Source organism: Ammospiza caudacuta, chromosome 16, assembly GCF_027887145.1.
Source record: "Ammospiza caudacuta isolate bAmmCau1 chromosome 16, bAmmCau1.pri, whole genome shotgun sequence".
Taxonomy (NCBI): domain Eukaryota; kingdom Metazoa; phylum Chordata; class Aves; order Passeriformes; family Passerellidae; genus Ammospiza; species Ammospiza caudacuta.
Window position 1 is genome coordinate 2,335,206 of NC_080608.1, and position 16,839 is coordinate 2,352,044.

Below are 16,839 nucleotides of genomic sequence, written 5' to 3' on the forward strand. Positions count from 1 at the left end.
ATCAATAAATCCCGCTGGCCCTGCCGAGGGGTTCAGCAGCTTTAATGGTTGTAGCTCGTCTATGTACAGGGCGTTACACACCGAAGCTGGCGCAGCCCGGGGCTGCCCGCTGGCCTGGCCCGGGGCCATCCCGACCCCGGGCCGGTGCCGGGATGGGGCCGGCAGCTCCAATCTCCGCCAGCATCTCCCAGGCCCTGCCGGTGCCGGGTGTGTGCCAGTGCCCGCTCTGCGTGGCAGGGGTGCCCGGGGGGGCTGTGCTCTGTGCTGAACGTGCCCGGCGGGCGGGGGGCGCTCCCCACCGCCCCGGGGCGGGCTCAAGCCGCTGCCTCCATCCCTGCCCCTGTGATCCTTCCCCCGAGCTGGGGGCTGCGGGGGCAGCGGGCTCCGGGCGCCGTCCTGCCCCTGCCAGGCCCTCGGGTCCCTCGGGGGTGTCCGGGGAGGGTGCGGTGGGTGGGACTCGGGTACCTATTGCCGATGGGATGAAGGCTGGCGCCGCCGAGCGCGGTTGTTGTCGGTGTGGCGGGCGCGTCGCTCCGGCCATGCCAAGCGCGTAGCTGCCCACCCGGGGCCGGGCACGGCTGCCCCGCGGCTGCCCCACGGCCGAGCCCCAGCCCCGAGGGGCCCGGGGGCTGCGCGCCTCCCGTGCACGCTCCAGCCGGGAGCGGAGAGCAGCTGCGGGAGGGAGAGAGGCACGATGGGACTGGTGCCCGCAGCCATGGCACCTCCCCACCACACAAATGGCACTGCTCGGGGTCGCTGCCTGTGGCTGGGCACGTCCTGACCCCTGGGGAAAGGGTTCAGCCTCTCTCCATCTCCAGCAGCAAGCTGAGACCCACCATGGCAGGGACAGTGACAGTGCCCTCCCACCCCCAGACATTGTCCAGGGGACAGGGGACAGACACTCACCTCACACAGGGACACTGGCAGTGCCCTCCCACCCCCAGACATTGTCCCGGGGACAGGGGACAGGGGACAGGGGACAGACACTCACCTCACGCACGGTCCTGCTCCGCGGCGCTGGGCTCCTGTGGGATGGAGGAGAGGGGTCAGCGCTCCCATGGAGCTGGGGCTGGGCCGGGGCTCTCCCTTGGTCACAGCAGTGACCCGAGGGGCAGAGCCCCACCGAGCCTCCAGGAGCGAGCACAGCCCAGGCACCACCTCTGCCCTTCCCCACCACCTGCAGGACGTGACAGCAGCAGCCACCAACCCTGGTGCTGGCTCTGACTGCAACTGAGGGCATGGGGGATGATCCAGATGGCACCAGGGCTTGGTGACAAACATCCCAGGGAGGTCCTGTCACCATTCTTCTGGTACCCCATGTCTTGGAGCACCCCAGCATCACGGGCAGCATCCAGGGCAAGAGCCTGGCACTGGGCTTGCCCTGCACCTAACTGCTTCCCCAGGGATCAGAGGGATTCCCAAGGCTCAGTGGGACACAGGAGGACCTGTCACCACCTCCCCAGCTCTCTGGGGAAAGGCTGCAGCCCATCAGCTCTATCCTGCCTTGCCGTTCTCCATGAAACAGCTCAAACCTTCCAGCCTGCTCACCAGAAAGCAAAGGGGGAAGCAGTGGGATCCTGCTTTGTCCTTATCCAGCATCCAGCCAGGCACCTTCTCCAGGCCTCTCCTGTGCTGACCCAGTCCTGCCCCATCCCAACCCCTGCCAAGGGCTGCTGGCATGTGCCCAGCCAGTGTAGAACCAGCCCCAGGGGATCTCCATGGCTTTGAAGCATGCCAGGAATTTTACCCAGGCATTTGGCTTCCTTTTTCTCCCAAGGGCTTTGCCACATCAGGCTGGTTTTGTGAGGCAAGTTAAGGCCCAGCTCTTGGAGCTGCTGACACTACACAAGGGGTGTTTCCCAGCCCCCTTTCCATGAAAATCCCCTTTTCCCAGCTGCAGAACCACAAATGAGTGTGTAGGCAAAATTCTGGGCGTCTGAAGCACCACCACCAGCCTCGTTTGCTTACTGGTACCAGCACAGAGGCAATTCCAGGGAGAAAAATCCCCTGGAGCTTTCTAACCCCTCCAGCAAGGTGCTTCGGTGGGATATTGGGAGGTACCAGGGTACTGGGAGCTCCAGGAAGGGTGGGCTTCCCTCCTCTCTGATCACAGCTGCTCAGGAGCAGGGAAAAGAGCCAATAAATGACCACTTGGCTTTGCCATTTCCTGGCCTTGGAGGTAAAGAAGGCTGGAGAAATCTGCCCCTGCCTATTCCTGTGGGGCCACACTGGACCCCAGTGAGGCTACAGCTCAGGGGACACCACGTGCAGCAGTGGTGTGCCCAAAGGAAAAGGAGTCCCTTGCCAAGGGGATCAGACCTCTCCCAGGTCAAAATCCCAATGGATGTCCCCAAAAGAAAAGGAGTCCCTTGCCAAGGGAAACAGACCTCTCCCAGGTCAAAATCCCAATGGATGTCCCTAAAGGAAAAGGAGTCCCTTGCCAAGGAGAACAGACCTGTCCCAGGTCAAAATCCCAATGGATGTCCCCAAAGGAAAAGGAGTCCCTTGCCAAGGAGAACAGACCTCTCCCAGGTCAAAATCCCAATGGATGTCCCCAAAGGAAAAGGAGTCCCGTGCCAAGGGAAGGGGCAGCAGGTCTGCGGCACCTCCCACTGCCCCTGAAGCAGGGTGGGACCTGTCACAGTCACTCCACTGCCTCAGACATCAGAAAATGGATGGGAAAAAGCAATCCCCCTCCAGCCCAGGGGACCACATGGGGACCAGGAGGGGGAGGAGGAACATACCTGCTGCTTCCCATCCTCCCCTCCGGACTGTTTCCTGCCGGTCTCGTCTCGCGCCAGCTCCTCAGCCTGCTCCTGCAGACTCAGGCTCCCGTGAATATCCGACACCTCATCTGCCGACGCCAGTCCCATCTCCTCCAGGCACATGCCGGCTCCTTCCCTCGCCAGCTCTCCCGGGATGTTGGGACTCGACGCTCCCAGCATGGGCAGGCTCAGCAGTCTGCGCTGCCGGCTGGAGCTCCCGGGAGCGGAGCCAGCACCCGGCAGGGACCCAGCTCGGCCAGACCCCACCAGGTTGGACCCGACCGGGCCAGGCCCAACCGTGACAGACCCAACCGTGCTGGACCCCGCCGTGCCAGACCCAACCGTGCCGGATCCAACCATGCCGGACCCAAGCGGGCCAGACCCCGCAGTGCCCGCCCGCCGGCTGTCACGGGTGCTGGCGCTGGCGGGTGTGTTGGCAGCCGGGCTGGCGGACAGGCTCTGCTCGGTGCTCCTGGCACTGTGTGTGCCTGTGTGGACGGCTCCGTTCTGCAGGCCGGCCGTGGGCACAGTCCCGTTGAGCAGCTCGCTGCTGCGCTCCAGCTCCTCGGTGCTCGGCGGGCGGCTGGCCACGGGCAGGGCCCCGTCCGGCTGCTCCGGCAGGCACGGCTTCTTCCCGATGTGTGTCACACGGAACCTGCAGTGGGGACAGGACACGGCAGGTGTTGGGGGAGATGAAACAGGAAAGCCTTATAAATAGGATTGTCTGGCAAAAGATTTTGAGAATATGGAAACTATGAGTGAGATTAAAATGAAAGCAAGCTTTGAGATCCCTCAGTTACTGAACAACTGGAAAATAATGGTGTGGCAGCTGAAGGTAATCCCCTTTTGATGGAACAACACCCTCTGCTTGCAGACAGGCCCAAGGGTCAGAGCAGACCCTACAGCTTGGCAGAAGGGCCCAAAGAGGAGTTTTTAGGGTTTAAAATGTAACACAGTATGGTGATGTAGTGATTCTTATAGGCTGTATGGAAATGCTATAGGATTTGTATCTTGTACTAGATTGGTTAGTGAGAATCAGAATATTCAACACAGAAGAAGGTTTATTGTATTGTAATGGGAACTTCGCTCTCTTAACTTTTTTACTCTCTTACTCTCTCATCCTCTCTCCCCCTCTCTTCTCTCAGTCCTGCTCTGAGCTGTGTTTGGCAGCTCCCAGCAGGGCCCTGCACCCCGGCCCTTTGCAATAAACCCCAAGTTCCATGACCTGGCTTCAGAGATCTCTCATCTCCATCTGTCCCCGACACTACTACAAGCAGTTCTTTTCCATGCTGTCCCACCTCTGGATTCCCGGCCTTTCTGTACCTCCAGCCCCGGATCTCCTCGCTTTGCTGTGATCTCCAACCTGTCTGACCCATTCACACCTACACAAGCTGTGTCCCCAGATTGATTTTCCCCTTCATTTTGAACAAAACAAACAGAAAGGGAAGGATGGGAAGTGCAACCCAGGTCTTGGCTGGGGCAGAGTTTGTCCTCCCAGCAGCAAGATGGATCACAGCTCTTGGAAATGCTCTGGATGACAGCGTGCCCTCAGTGAGGGCAGGACAGGGATTTGGCAGTGATTTGGGTACAGGGATCATAGGCTGGAGGAGCTGTTTGGCTAAAATCTGCCAGAGCACATTTTGCACCATCCCCTGGAGGGGCAGATGGTACCTGAGTGTTCACCAAGGTTCCACCATGAGCAGGTAACAGCTCAGAGCTCTGGGTGGGCAGGAGAAAAGCTGCAGAAATGGGTCTGACACCCTCAAAGGGTGGGCTCATAATCAGAGGTGATGTAACATTGCATGTGGGGAGAAGAGAGGGGTTAGGGATCATAGACTCATGGAATGGCTTAAGTTGGAAGGAGGTCCTAAAAGATCTCCTGGTGAGATCTCCTAAAAGATCTCCTGGACTGGGGGGTCCAGTCTCACCCCCACCATGGATAGGGACAACTTCCCCTCAATCTGGCTGCTCCAAGCTCCATCCAGCCTGACCTTGGCCACTCCCAGGGACCCAGGGGCAGCCACAGCTTCTCTGGGCACAGCTTCTCTGTACCAGGGCCTGCCCACCAATTCCTTCCCAATATCCCCTCTAACCCTGCCCTAATCCTAACTGGCAGCAGAGAGCCATTCCCTGTGTCCTGTCACTCTGTGTCCTTGTCCTAAGTCCCTCTCCAGCTCTCTTGGAACCCTTCCAGGCACTGGAAGGGGCTCTAAATTCTCCTTGGGGCTTTCTCCTCTCCCAATTCCCTCAGCCTGGGAGGGGCAAGGTGTCAGCAAAGCCTGAAAGTCTGAACTGTGATTGTGCTGATTGTGACTCCTCCTCACCAGCACTGGACCAGCAGAGAGGAAATCTCCTCCATGGTGAGCTGGTGTCCACCAGCCAGAGCACTCCAAGGCCAGCACTGAGAGCTCGTGCAACCCATGGTCACCCACAGCTGCTCTCACTATGCTTGGATCACACATGGAAAACCAACAGACCTGGTTCTGCTGAGTTTCAGCTGCAAGGCAGTGTCAGGGCAAAGTACAATTTCAGAGAGTTCAAGTACTGGTGTGGAAAGAACAGCAAGACACACAGGTCAAGCACATGGCAGCGCTGCTGTTCCAAAGGAAAAAGCAGAGAGGTCCAAAAGATAAGAACAGATGTCAGGAGAGTTGGCAGAGATGAAGGAGAGCACTTCCAGGCTGGAGCCCAGCCCGTGGGCAGCACCAACCCCTCAGCAGGGCCAGAAAGGATTGGGAGGGTGGAGAAGAGAAATGTTCCCGCTCCAGACAACGTTCCCAGGCCAAGCAGCAGCAAATGTGACCTTTCAGGTCTGTCCAGATATTCAGAGATAAGACACCAGCACTGCGATTTGGGAAGACCAAAGAATGTTCTGGCCCTGAAGAGGAACAGGAAGGATACACAAGTGACAGGATCACTTCTTGGTAATGCCATTGAGCAATGGCAGGAAGAGTCAGGAGTGGAGTCAGAGGGATTTGAACCAGAGAGGGCACAGGAAGTAACATAGCCAACCTCTGGCTGGTGAGGGAAAGCAGAGGAGCCCTGGCTGGGCTTCTGCCTCATCAGCATCCCTGGGATTCAGTGGGATGTGACACACTCTGCCTGATGGGGCTGAGGACAGAGGGTCAGACACAGGTGTTTTATGGACAAGCTCTGCCACTGACTACACCTGGTTGAGGGAAAGCCCTGAGCTAAGTGGTAAATCATCCCATACCATGCATAACTCTGAGTGCCACACAAGTTCAGAACAATTTAGGTGCAAAAAGCCCTCAAGAGGTCTCCAGTCTAGACCCCTGCTCATATCTGGGTCCCCTCCTACCCTCAAGCACTTTGCCCAAGCCCTGTCCAGTCAGGTTTTGGAAATCTTCAGGGTCAGAGATTCCTCCACTCCTCAGGGCCCTGTTGAGGGCTGCACCATCCTCATGGCAGAACAGTTTTTCCTGGCATCTTTTCTGGATTCCTCTTGCTGTAACTCATGGCCATTGCCTCTTGCCCTTCCCAGTGCAGATCTCTGAGGAGAGTCTTGTTCCATCTTCATTTAAATTCCACCCACCCTTTGGGAAGTGTTAGGGGACAATTAGATCATCCCTTTCTAATGCTCCAGGCCAAAAAAGCCTCCTCAGGTTCCCCATACTCCAGCCCTGATGATCTTGGTGGACCTCCATAGCTTTCCACTCCTCAGGAAAGAGCCTGTGCCTACCAGGACCCATTCCATGTAGGACCAGGCTGGACTCTCAACCACTGCATCCAAGGCAAGAACAATACCAAAAACAAAGCAGAACAAGACCTGAGGGTGTCTTTAACTCTAGGGGTGGGTTAAAGAAGCCCTGTGGGTTCTTTAGTGCTGGGTCAAAGTACTTCAAGATATTTGTCATAAATAAGACACAGAAAGGGCCATCCTGGAGGATCTGGAAGGGAAAAGGGGCCAGCCTGGAAATAAGAAGCAGAATTTGGGTGTGGGATTGTACCTCATGGGCACATAGGTCCCTTAGCAGTTGCACCTTGTACCAAAGAGATTCAGGATAGAAAGTAAGGCCTTGGAGAAATGGGATAACTGCCCTGTGGAAAGGGCTGGTGTGGGGTATGACACTCACAGGGTTAAAGAGGAAAATCAGGAATTGATGGAAGGTGCCTTTGGGAAAGGTGAGCATCTTGTCCAGCACTCTGAGTGCTGAGAGGAGGCTGGGAGAGTACGAACAGAGGACATGGAGGAGGGGATGGAGCTGGGCACCAGCCAGGGAATGAATTAGCGGTGAGCAGGAGCTGTGCACAGCCCCGGCCTGCCGGGCACCACCTCCAAGGACAGCCATGGGCACGGAGAGCCGGGAGCTGGCAGTGCCCACGACATGTGATCCGAGCTGAGCTGGGCCTGGGCAGTCCAGCAGCCCTCCCTGCTTCTCCAGCTGCCCACAAAGCCCCAGCTCACCTCCCTGCTGAGGCTCCTGCCCGTGGTGCTGGAAAAATTCATATGATAGGACACAGGGAATGGCTTCCCAGAGCCAGAGGCAGGGATGGATGGGATATTGGGAATTAGGAATTGTTCCCTGGGAGGGTGGACAGGCCCTGGCACAGGGTGCCCAGAGCAGCTGTGGCTGCCCCTGGATCCCTGGCAGTGCCCAAGGCCAGGCTGGATGAGCTTGGAGCACCCTGAGCTAGTGGGAGGTGTCCTTGCCATGTCAGGGGGTGGAATGAGATGAACTTTGAGGTCCCTTCCAACCCAAACCATTCCACGATTCCATGCCCACTTTGGCTCAGCATTCCCATGAAAGCAGTGTCTCTGGACCACAGCATGAAGTTCCATCAAGGCTCAGGGCCTGAATGAGCACCTTGAGCACAATCTGAGCATGGCAGAGCTCTGTGTCTCACCATGGTGGCCATCCAGGGACCAGCAGCTGCTTGTCACCCTGCCCCAGCCACCACAGCCGGAGGGAGCCAAGCCCAGGAACTTTCCTAACCCTTTCTGCTGGGGAATGGGGCAGCCTGGGCGAGCCTACAGACTGCTCTACAGGTTAGTGACGACACAGTGAGACCACAGGAAGCTCAGGAAGTCCCTTGAGGTGAAACCAGGTGGGGATGGAAAGCATTTGTGGGAAGTATCAGGAACACTCCCCTATTCTTACATTGCTGCTATGTCATCTAATTACAGACACGATTGGAGGCAGCAACCTGGAGCAGCACAGCCACTCTTTCATCCTGAGCAGGTGGTGGCTTGCACCTGGGACATGTTGTCCCCTCTGTCCCCCTCAATGAGGTCCCTGAAGCCCCCACTTGGGCAGCAAGGCCCTGCTTGCAGCAAGCTGGGACAGCGGGCTCTGGAAGGACATGGAGCTGGGGCTGTGCCCAGCACTGACTCAGCAGGAAAACTCAGCTTGAGTCACCTTCCCGGTAAAGGAGGGAAGCCACCGGTGCATCACAGCCTGCCACACACCACAGGCATTTCCAGGTGCAGCAAACACCTGGCTGCTTAGGAGCTCCAGCTGCAGAGCTGCTGCTGGGGCATCTCAGTGTGCAACAGCAGGAGGGAACCTTGGGTGCAAGGGGAAGGGGGAAAGAACAGGACTGAGGAGACCCTGTGGTGCTCATTCCAGCAGGGAAATGTCCAGCAAAGCTCGTTTGGGTACCTGCCCACTGAGAAGACGGTGGTCTCTCCAGGGTGCATCCTGCTTTTGCCCTCCTTGGAGCGGCCCTGGCGCTGCAGGGGGTGCCTCTTCCTCCTGCTGCAGTGGATGCAGGGGGCGTGCGTGGAGCCCAGGTGCACCGTGTGGTGATGGGGCGGGCCCCCGTCCTGGCTGCTGCTGTGGTGACCAAGGCTGCAACAGAAGATGACAGGCTGTGTCACCTCGGGGAGATGTCCCAACCCTGGTGCAACCCCACTGGAGCAGCAGCTCTGCGGGGCACAGGAATGAGGAAGAGCTGTTCCACTCAACAGTGGGGTGAAGCACTCCTCAGAGCCCTCAGGGGAGCAGGACTCCCAGTTGGAAAGATGCTTTGTGGCAGCTGGAAAGGGGCTGCTTGTCCCTCACTCACAAGCTTCTGTGAGCTTCCCTCACCTGGGCACTGGCACTGGCACGTCTGGTTCATTTTCCCCCAGCATCTCCTTGAGGGCCTCCACGTTTGCTGAAGAGAGAGGGGAAAAAATGGGAACGCTGAAGAGAGAGGGAAAAACGAGCCAAAGTGATCAGCATGGCTCCAGCCAGCCCAAGGAAGTGCTCACCTTCATTTTGGATGATGCATCTCACAATCTTCTCAACGGTGTCATCGTTCTTGTCAGCCTCATCTGAAAAGAGACAACGTGGCACTGAGGGCTGGGATTCCAGGGCTCTGCTCACTCATCCCTTCCCAGGAGCAGCTGCATCAGCAGAGTTGTTGGAGAAGCCTCGAGTCCCCTGTCACACTGGGAAGGCACTGGGGAACACCAGATCCCTAATCCTGGAAAAGAAATGGCTGAGCCAGCAGCTGCATGTGCGGGGAGAGGGGGTGTGTTGCTCCTTCACAGCATCTGGAGAAATGAGAGGGAAGCAGGTTCTAAAATTTTGGAAGAGGAGGGTCCTTGTCCAGCCCAGGAGCCCCTGGCTGCAGGATGCTGAAAGTTCTCAAGGCTCCAAGGGTAGACAGGACACGTCCACAGAAAATAAACCCACTGGGATCCACTAAACACAGAAATGGGGAACACACAGTGACAGAGAGAGCCCAGAGCTGCACTCTATTGAAAGCTTAAAGACTGTTCTGGGGAATCTTGGCTGGTGCCTGCTCTGCTGTGGAGTTCACCGACAGCCTTCAACTCAACCTGCTTCCAGCCACTGTTGGAGGCAGGAGGGATGGATGGGTGGATGGATGGGTGGATGGATGGATGGATGGATGGATGGATGGATGGATGGATGGATGCATGGATGGATGCATGGATGGATGCATGGAAGGGGAATGGATGGATGGACGGGCCTCCACCCTGGTCAGCAGTGTGAGAAGTTCCTGTAAGCAGGTTGGAGTTGTGGTCTGGCAGGCAGCTGCCTCAAAGGCTCAAGAGCTGCTACCATGATCTCAGAAGATGTCCGTCATCCCATGGAGACGTTTCCCTGGGCTTTGATGTCTCCAGAGGGCAAAGCCCATCCTGGAAGGTTCAGAGACTGTCCCCATGTCATGTTCAGCCAAGACATTAAAGCCAGAGGAGCACATCCATGGGCACCTGAGGCTCTGGCTGCACCGAGGACGAGCCTGAGGAGCTATTTCCTTCCTGAGCTCAGGCAGCGGCAGCAGGAGGTGCTGATCCTCCCCAGCACTGCCACAGCACGCGGAGCTGGAGGAGTTCTGTGGCACCATGTGGCTGTTCCCAGCCTGGGAAGCAGCAGAGGAATGTGTGTTCCCCCTTCAGCAGAGACTCAGGAAAGCACCGGATGACAGAGCTCGCTTGGGCTGGGCACCCACGCTCGATGCAGCACTGACTTCCCAATCCAGCCAGCCCAGAGCGACTTGCAGTGCCCTGAAGCCATGGAAAAAATCCCTACAGGTCCCTTCCCCTTCCAGCAGCAGCCCTACTTCTGTGGTCTGCATGAACACAGCAGGGACCACAAGAAGACATGGCCAATAGCAAACACCAGCTGGCTCCCTGCCAGACATCCTAATGCCAGAGGGACAGAGGCACTTGTGCTCCAGCTGGGAGAGGTTTTCCTTGAGGGAACAGGGGTTATGATTGAGATTCAGGGGATTCAGTAAGTCCTGGATGTTCATCAGAATTACCTTTTGGTGATAACACTCCTTTGGGAAGGGCCAGGCACTGGCTGCCACCTCCCTGTCACTTCCAGCCATTGTCAGCTCGTGGATCTGAGGGATCCCTAGCCCTCACACTCCCGATCCCCAGGGAACACCACGCTGCTCTCACTGCCCCAGCCCTTCATCCCAACCCAGCCACACGTGACAGGTAACCCTCCCAGCCCCATCCCACAGCCCAGAAGGGTGCATGGGGAGCACCAGCCCACAGGAGGCACAAGGCTGAGCCCCCAGCGAGCCCCATTGCCCAGCACTCACCATCGTCGAGCTCCTCCACCTCATCTTTGTCATCTGGGTCAAGCTCGTCCCGGAAGGTGCGGCACCGGTAACCCTTCTTCTTCAGGACATGGCAGATCAGGAACCCCACCAGCCCCATGATGAAGAAGACAAGGACAAGGAGGAAGACCACAGTGATGCCGTGCTGGGGTTCTGACTCCCCATAGTGGGGGTCGTGATGGTCTGACATGCGGATCTAGGAGGAGGGGGAAGGCAGGTCAGAGGCGCGGCGCTTACTCCCACCCTGTGCCATCCTCCCGTTCCTCCTGCGGGGCCAGGGGCAGCTCCCAGTCAGGGGCAGCTCCAGCCCGGGGACAGTTCCCAGCCGGGGGCAGCTCCCATCCAGGGCAGTTCCCAGCCGGGGCAACTCCAGCCGGGGGCAGCTCCCATCCAGGGCAGCTCTAGCCCGGGGACAGCTCCAGCCAGGGCAGCTCCCACCCGGGGGCTCAGCCCGAGCCCCGCAGGGTCCGGCGCGGTGCGGAAGACAGGACAGGACAGGACAGGACAGGACAGGACAGGACAGGACCGGCCGGAGGTGGCTCCTCGCGGTCTCCCAAGGACACTGCTGCCCCGCACGGCCCCGCAAGAGGCATCCCAAGGGCAGCGACGGCGGCAGCGTCCCCGCAGGCCCCGCCGGCCCCGGGCTGCGGCGCTCCCCCGTCCCTTGCAGGCGGCTTCCCAAGGGCACCGGTGCCCCGGCCTGCCCGGGGCTCTGCGGCGGGCGGCATCCCCGGCTCGCCCTTGCCGGAGGATGGCTGAGCATCCTCCCGCGCTGCGCCGTGCCGCTCCCCCGCAGCCCCCGGTACTCACGGCCGAGGCCCTGCCCCGGCACCGGTACCGGCGCCGGCAGCGGCGAGCAGGGAGCCGCGGCAGCCGGGCTGGCGGAGGGCCGAGCCCGCGGCCGCTCCCGCATCGTCCTCCCGCAGCACCGAGCCGGCTCCCTCCCCGCTCGCCGGCTCCGCTCCCCGCACGGACAATGTCCCCCCCGCCTGTCCCCGGCCCCGCTGCGGCGCTACCTGGGCCTGCGGTCCTCCGCAGCGCTCTCCTCTTCACCTTCACCTTCACCTTCACCTGCCTCCTAGCAACCCCGCATCCCCGCGGCTGGGCACCGCGGCGAGCATCCTCCGGCCCCCGGGCCCCGCTCCGTGCCTGCCTTCCCCGCGAAGGAGCCAGCTGCCTCTGCCCGCCGCTCTCTGCCGCGCTCTGCCACAAGAGCACCCGCCTGTCCCGATCCCGGAAAAAAAAACCTCCCCGGGGCTGTTTCGGCGGAGGAAGGTGCGGAGAGGAGCTCGGGGAGATGCCGGAGGGAGGCTGCAGCAGGACACGCAGGAGCGCCGCTCGGGGAGGCTGCCAGGGAATCGCTGCCGCCCGCCCCGGGGTGAGCAACCTCACCCGCACGCGTGCCAGCCCCGAGCTCCCCTGGCACCTTCCTTGCCTTGGATTTTAGGGCACCGAGCCCTGGCGATGGGAGGGAGAAGGGTGGAAGTGGGGCTCAGTGAGAGCAGGGCTGATCACACAGCAGCATGAGGGGGGGAGAGGAGTGCAGAGCCCCACACGGGGATCCCAGCACAGAGGAGAGGGTGGGAAAACAGCCCCGGGAGACTCCTGTGTCTCCCTCCCTCCTTCCTAAAAAAGGAGGGGCTAAGCCATTGGAAATCTCACGCTGTGGTGGTCCCATGACCTCCTTCTCCATTTCCACCTCATTATTCTCACTCTGGGAGGCTTCACCCACCACTCCTTTGCTACTGGAAATCAGAGCTGCACCTCTCCATCCTTCAGCCACCTGCCAGTTCTCCAGCCCTTGAAACCCCTCCCAGCCCATCTCCACTGAACCGAGCTCCAATCCATGCACACATTCCTCCATGGGAGTTATCCCATGGGAATCCCTAATGGGAATTATCCCACTCCAGTCTGTCACACAGCCTGTGCCTCCTCCAGGCTCTCAGCTCTGCCTCGCTGAGGGCTCCTGTCCCTCTGCACTGGTGACCAAGTTGGTTCTCAGGAGCCTCCTCCATCAGTGTGACTTCAGGATGTCACCACATCACAGGTGACACCCACTTGCCCGCTGTACTGACAGGGAGACAGGAATGGAACACCTGTACAAGAACAAGACTTCTCCTGCCACGGATTGCTGAGCCACAGGAGAGGAGAGCTCTCCGAACCATGGACCAACAAGCTGCTGCATCATCTGAGGAAGAGCCCACAAAGCAAAACTCAGAGGCACTTTGCTTCTTGCCCCTGTTTTCATGCACAGGGGGAGCTGGCAGCTCTGGGTTTCTGCAGGGCCCTGAGGGGACGCAGTCATGACCAGTATATTCCTGTTCTCCCCGTGCCCACGCACGCTGCCTGCCCTGCACAATAAATCTCTCTTTCTTTCTCCTCCTGGGCGTTCCCACCCACCCAGAGCATTGCCGCACCCTGCCCCCTTCCAGCATCCCACCCCCTTTCCTGACTCCAGCCATGCCAGGCTGATCAGCACTCCCCATTCAAGGGGACATTCCCGTTTTCACACAGCCTCTGGTGTGTGGTGGCATTTCCACAAGTGTGGCACAGCAGCCTGGCCCTGCCTGAGGACAAATCCTGGCCTTTGTGGGGTGAGCCAGGATGAGGAAGGGGTTCTGGGACTGTCCCTCCTGGCTCTGCAGCTGGATTAGCCCAGCTGATTGTTTCTCTTCCTGATTCTTCCAACCAGGGATCTGCTCTCCATCCTGCTTCCACCAGCTCAGCTTCAGAGTCCCTCCAGAGCCTCAGTCCTTGTCCCACTGTGGGACCCCGTTAGCATTTTAATGGTCCCACAGAGTACCTCGCAGGTGAGCCAGAAACAGCACCCTGGCACCTCTGTGCCCCAAAAGCAGCCAGAATTTGAGGCATGGACCCACACAACAGAGCTCTCCCTTCCAAGCAGGCTGGCCATGTTCATCCTGGCTGTGTGGGGACAGAACCCACATGGGGACAACCCCACACCAAGCCGGGCAGGTGCAGCCATGGCTGCGGGCTGCCTGCTCGTGGCACATCCCCAGTCTGGGCTTCCTCTGTCCCTCCTGACCCCATCCCAGCTCCTCTCCCATCCTGTGTGACCTCACCAGCTGAGGCAGTGGGATCTGAGACACAGGGCAATCCAGCTGGAGCTCTGGGATAGGCAGCTGCCTTCTTTGTGCCTGCCCACCTCATCCAGCACCACCAGCTGGAGGAGGATGAGGAGGAAGAGGAGGAGGAGGAGATGGAGGTTACACAGTCCAGGACAGTGCTGGTCCAGAGAGCCTCCCCTCCCCTCTGCCTGGTGAGGAGCACTGCCATGGGATTTATCCCTGCATTTCCCATGTCCCTTTCAATGAACTCAGCTCCTCTTTTCCCATCTTTTCAGGACTTATGAAACCTCCTTGCTTGTGGATGAATCAATTAGTGATGAGCTCCCCTACAGTGGTAAGTTGGAGTTGCTTTTTCTCCTCATGAGCTCAGCTGGAATTCTTGGGATGTTCTGTTCTGCATTGACCAGAGCCAAAGTGTCAGCACTTCCTGACCTTGGAGATGGCCTTAGCCATGCCTGGAAGTGTCCAAGGCCAGGTTGGATGGGGTTTGCTCTAGTGGGAGGGAGTTGGAATGAGATTTAAGGTCCCTTCCAACCCAAACTATCCCCTGCCCTTCCTTCCCAGGACGCCCCTCAGGACTTCCCTGAATCCTGCAGGTCCTTGGAGGCTTCACTCCCTCTCCGGGCATTGCCCGAAACACTGAAATTTTAAGCTTTGGAGGCTTGGGAGGGAGGGGACAGAGTGGCCAAGGAGACGCTGGTGGGATAGTGCTGTCACCTGTCACCCTGTCCCTCAGCTGGCTCTGGTCCCAGTGAAATTCCACATTACCTCTTGTCCGCTCTTTTCCTGCTCCTCTTCCACAGCCACTGGAGCAAATGTCACCCCACAAACAATGGGACCACGTCCTTTTGGGGGATCAGCCACCACTGCCTGTCCACGTGGCAGCTAAACAGGCTGGAGTGCCCAGATCCAGGCTCCTCTTGGGGTCTTCCCTTCGATGCTCAGCCCAAAAATTATCCTCACATCTGCGAAGCTGCTTCATCCCATGGTGTCAAATGTGTTCCTGGATCCTCAGCCCCGCTCCAGCTTTCCAAACATGCCCAGCAGCTAATGGCTGTTAAACCACAGCCTGCCTTTGCTCTCTGAGCACAAAGAGCATCTAAAAATATCCCTCTGTGACACTTCCCTTCTCTGTCCAACACCCGTGAAGATGCCTGGAGCAGCACCCGGCTGCCAGAAGGACAGCTCAGGCAGCAGAGAGATCCCAGCTGGAAACAGGGATGTGTCTGCTCTCCCCAAGCAGGGCTGGGTCTGTGCTCAAGCAGGGCTGTGTCTGTGCTCAAGCAGGGCTGTGTCTCTGCTCTCCTCTCCTCAAGCAGGGATGTGTCTGCTTTCCTCAAGCAAGGCCGTTGTCTCCTCTCCTCAGCAGGGCTGTGTCTCTCCTTTCCTCAGCCAGGGCCTTGTCTCTGCTCTCCTCAAGCAAGGCCGTGTCTCTGGTGTCCTCAAGCAGGGATGTGTCTCCTCTCCTCAAGCGGGGATGTGTCTGTGCTCAAGCAGGGATATGTCTCTCCTCAAGCAGGGATGTCTCTGCTCTCCTCTCCTCAAGCAGGGCTGTGTCTCTGCTCTCCTGAAGCAGGGATGTCTCTGCTCTCCTCTCCTCAAGCAGGGCTGTGTCTCTCCTCACACAGGGCCGGGTCTCTGCTCTCCTCACGCAGGCCTGTGTCTCTCCCCAAGCAGGGATGTGTCTCTCCTCTCCTCTCCTCTCCTCTCCTCTCCTCTCCTCTCCTCTCCTCTCCTCTCCTCTCCTCTCCTCTCCTCTCCTCTCCTCTCACAGGCCTGTGTCTCCTCTCCTCAAGTAGGCCTGAGTCTCTCCCCAAGCAAGGCCGTGTCTCTGCTCTCCTCAAGCAGGGATGTCTCCACTCTCCTCAAGCAGAGCTGTGTTTCTGCTCTCTTCTCCTCTCCCCGAGCAGGGGTGTGTCTGTGCTCTCCCCAAGCAGGCCTATGTCTCTCCTCTGCTCTCCTCTCCTCAAGCAGGGCCGTGTCTCTGCTCTCCTTTCCTCAGCAGGGCTCTGTCTCTGCTCTCCTCAAGCAGGGATGTGTCTCTGCTCTCCTTCCCAGTCCCCAGGCAGGCACTGGGACGTGTCCCGGGCGGCTCCGTGTCCCCAGGCTGGCGTTATCTGGTGGCAGCAGCTGGTGGAGCAGGGACACTCGTCATGAGGGAGCACCAGGACAGGACAGGACAGGACAGGCATCATGAGGGAGCACCGTCACAGCTCCAGGGGCTCCCAGCACAGCCGTGCTGCTCAGCACGTTCAAACCCCAGAGATTTCCTGAACAGCTCAGGCCTCAGAGAGTAGCAGCCATGCCCCTTGTAACTGCTCTTATCAGTTTGCTCAGAGCCCTCTGGAATCCATCAAGGCATCTAAGATATAAACTGTGCTAAAGAACAAAGAAGAAGCTGAAAAACCAAATTCCAAGACCACAAGAAGTAAATAACAGCAGCAAAGCACTGGACTGTGACCAGCCCCATATTCTGAGAGCAGCACTCAGAACACGTGGACCAGACGAAGGCACCAGTAAGAAATGTGTGCAGAGAGTTAGAATGTGTAAATAACTGTATAATGTAAATAATAAACAGCTTCTGCTTAATCATATTGGTCAGGGGCCCAGGAGTCCTGAATTTCCCAAAATTTCCCTCATTGGGTGCTGGGCTTGGTGCCAGGTGTCCTCTCTGAGTGTCCCCAGCCCCAGCTGTGCCCTGTGGGGTCACAGTGAGAGGGTCCTGGCTCTCCTCTGGAAGTGTCCCTGCCCCTGGCAGGGATTGGAATGAAATGATCTTTAAAGTCCCTTCCAATCCTATCCCTTAAACCATCCTGTGATCCTTGCTCCAGCTGGAGTCAGGATCCTAAAAGGAAACCCACACAAGGAGCCTGTGGAGGGGGCACTGTCCCCACAGGGGGGGACAGGGACAGCCAGAAATATCCTATAATAACTCCACATTTTCA

General features: G+C 58.6%; 1 protein-coding gene across 1 annotated transcript; it reads right to left on the reverse strand.

Annotated features, from left to right (window-relative positions):
* Positions 1-433: 433 nt before the first annotated feature.
* RELL2 (RELT like 2) lies at positions 434-15,510 on the reverse strand. The gene is given in 9 exon segments (XM_058815391.1): positions 434-672; positions 992-1,025; positions 2,745-3,420; positions 8,387-8,575; positions 8,816-8,882; positions 8,980-9,042; positions 10,788-11,001; positions 14,663-14,756; positions 14,758-15,510. Coding segments are annotated over 8 exon segments (1,455 nt in total). The 5' UTR covers positions 14,877-15,510; the 3' UTR covers positions 434-672; position 992.
* Positions 15,511-16,839: the final 1,329 nt, after the last annotated feature.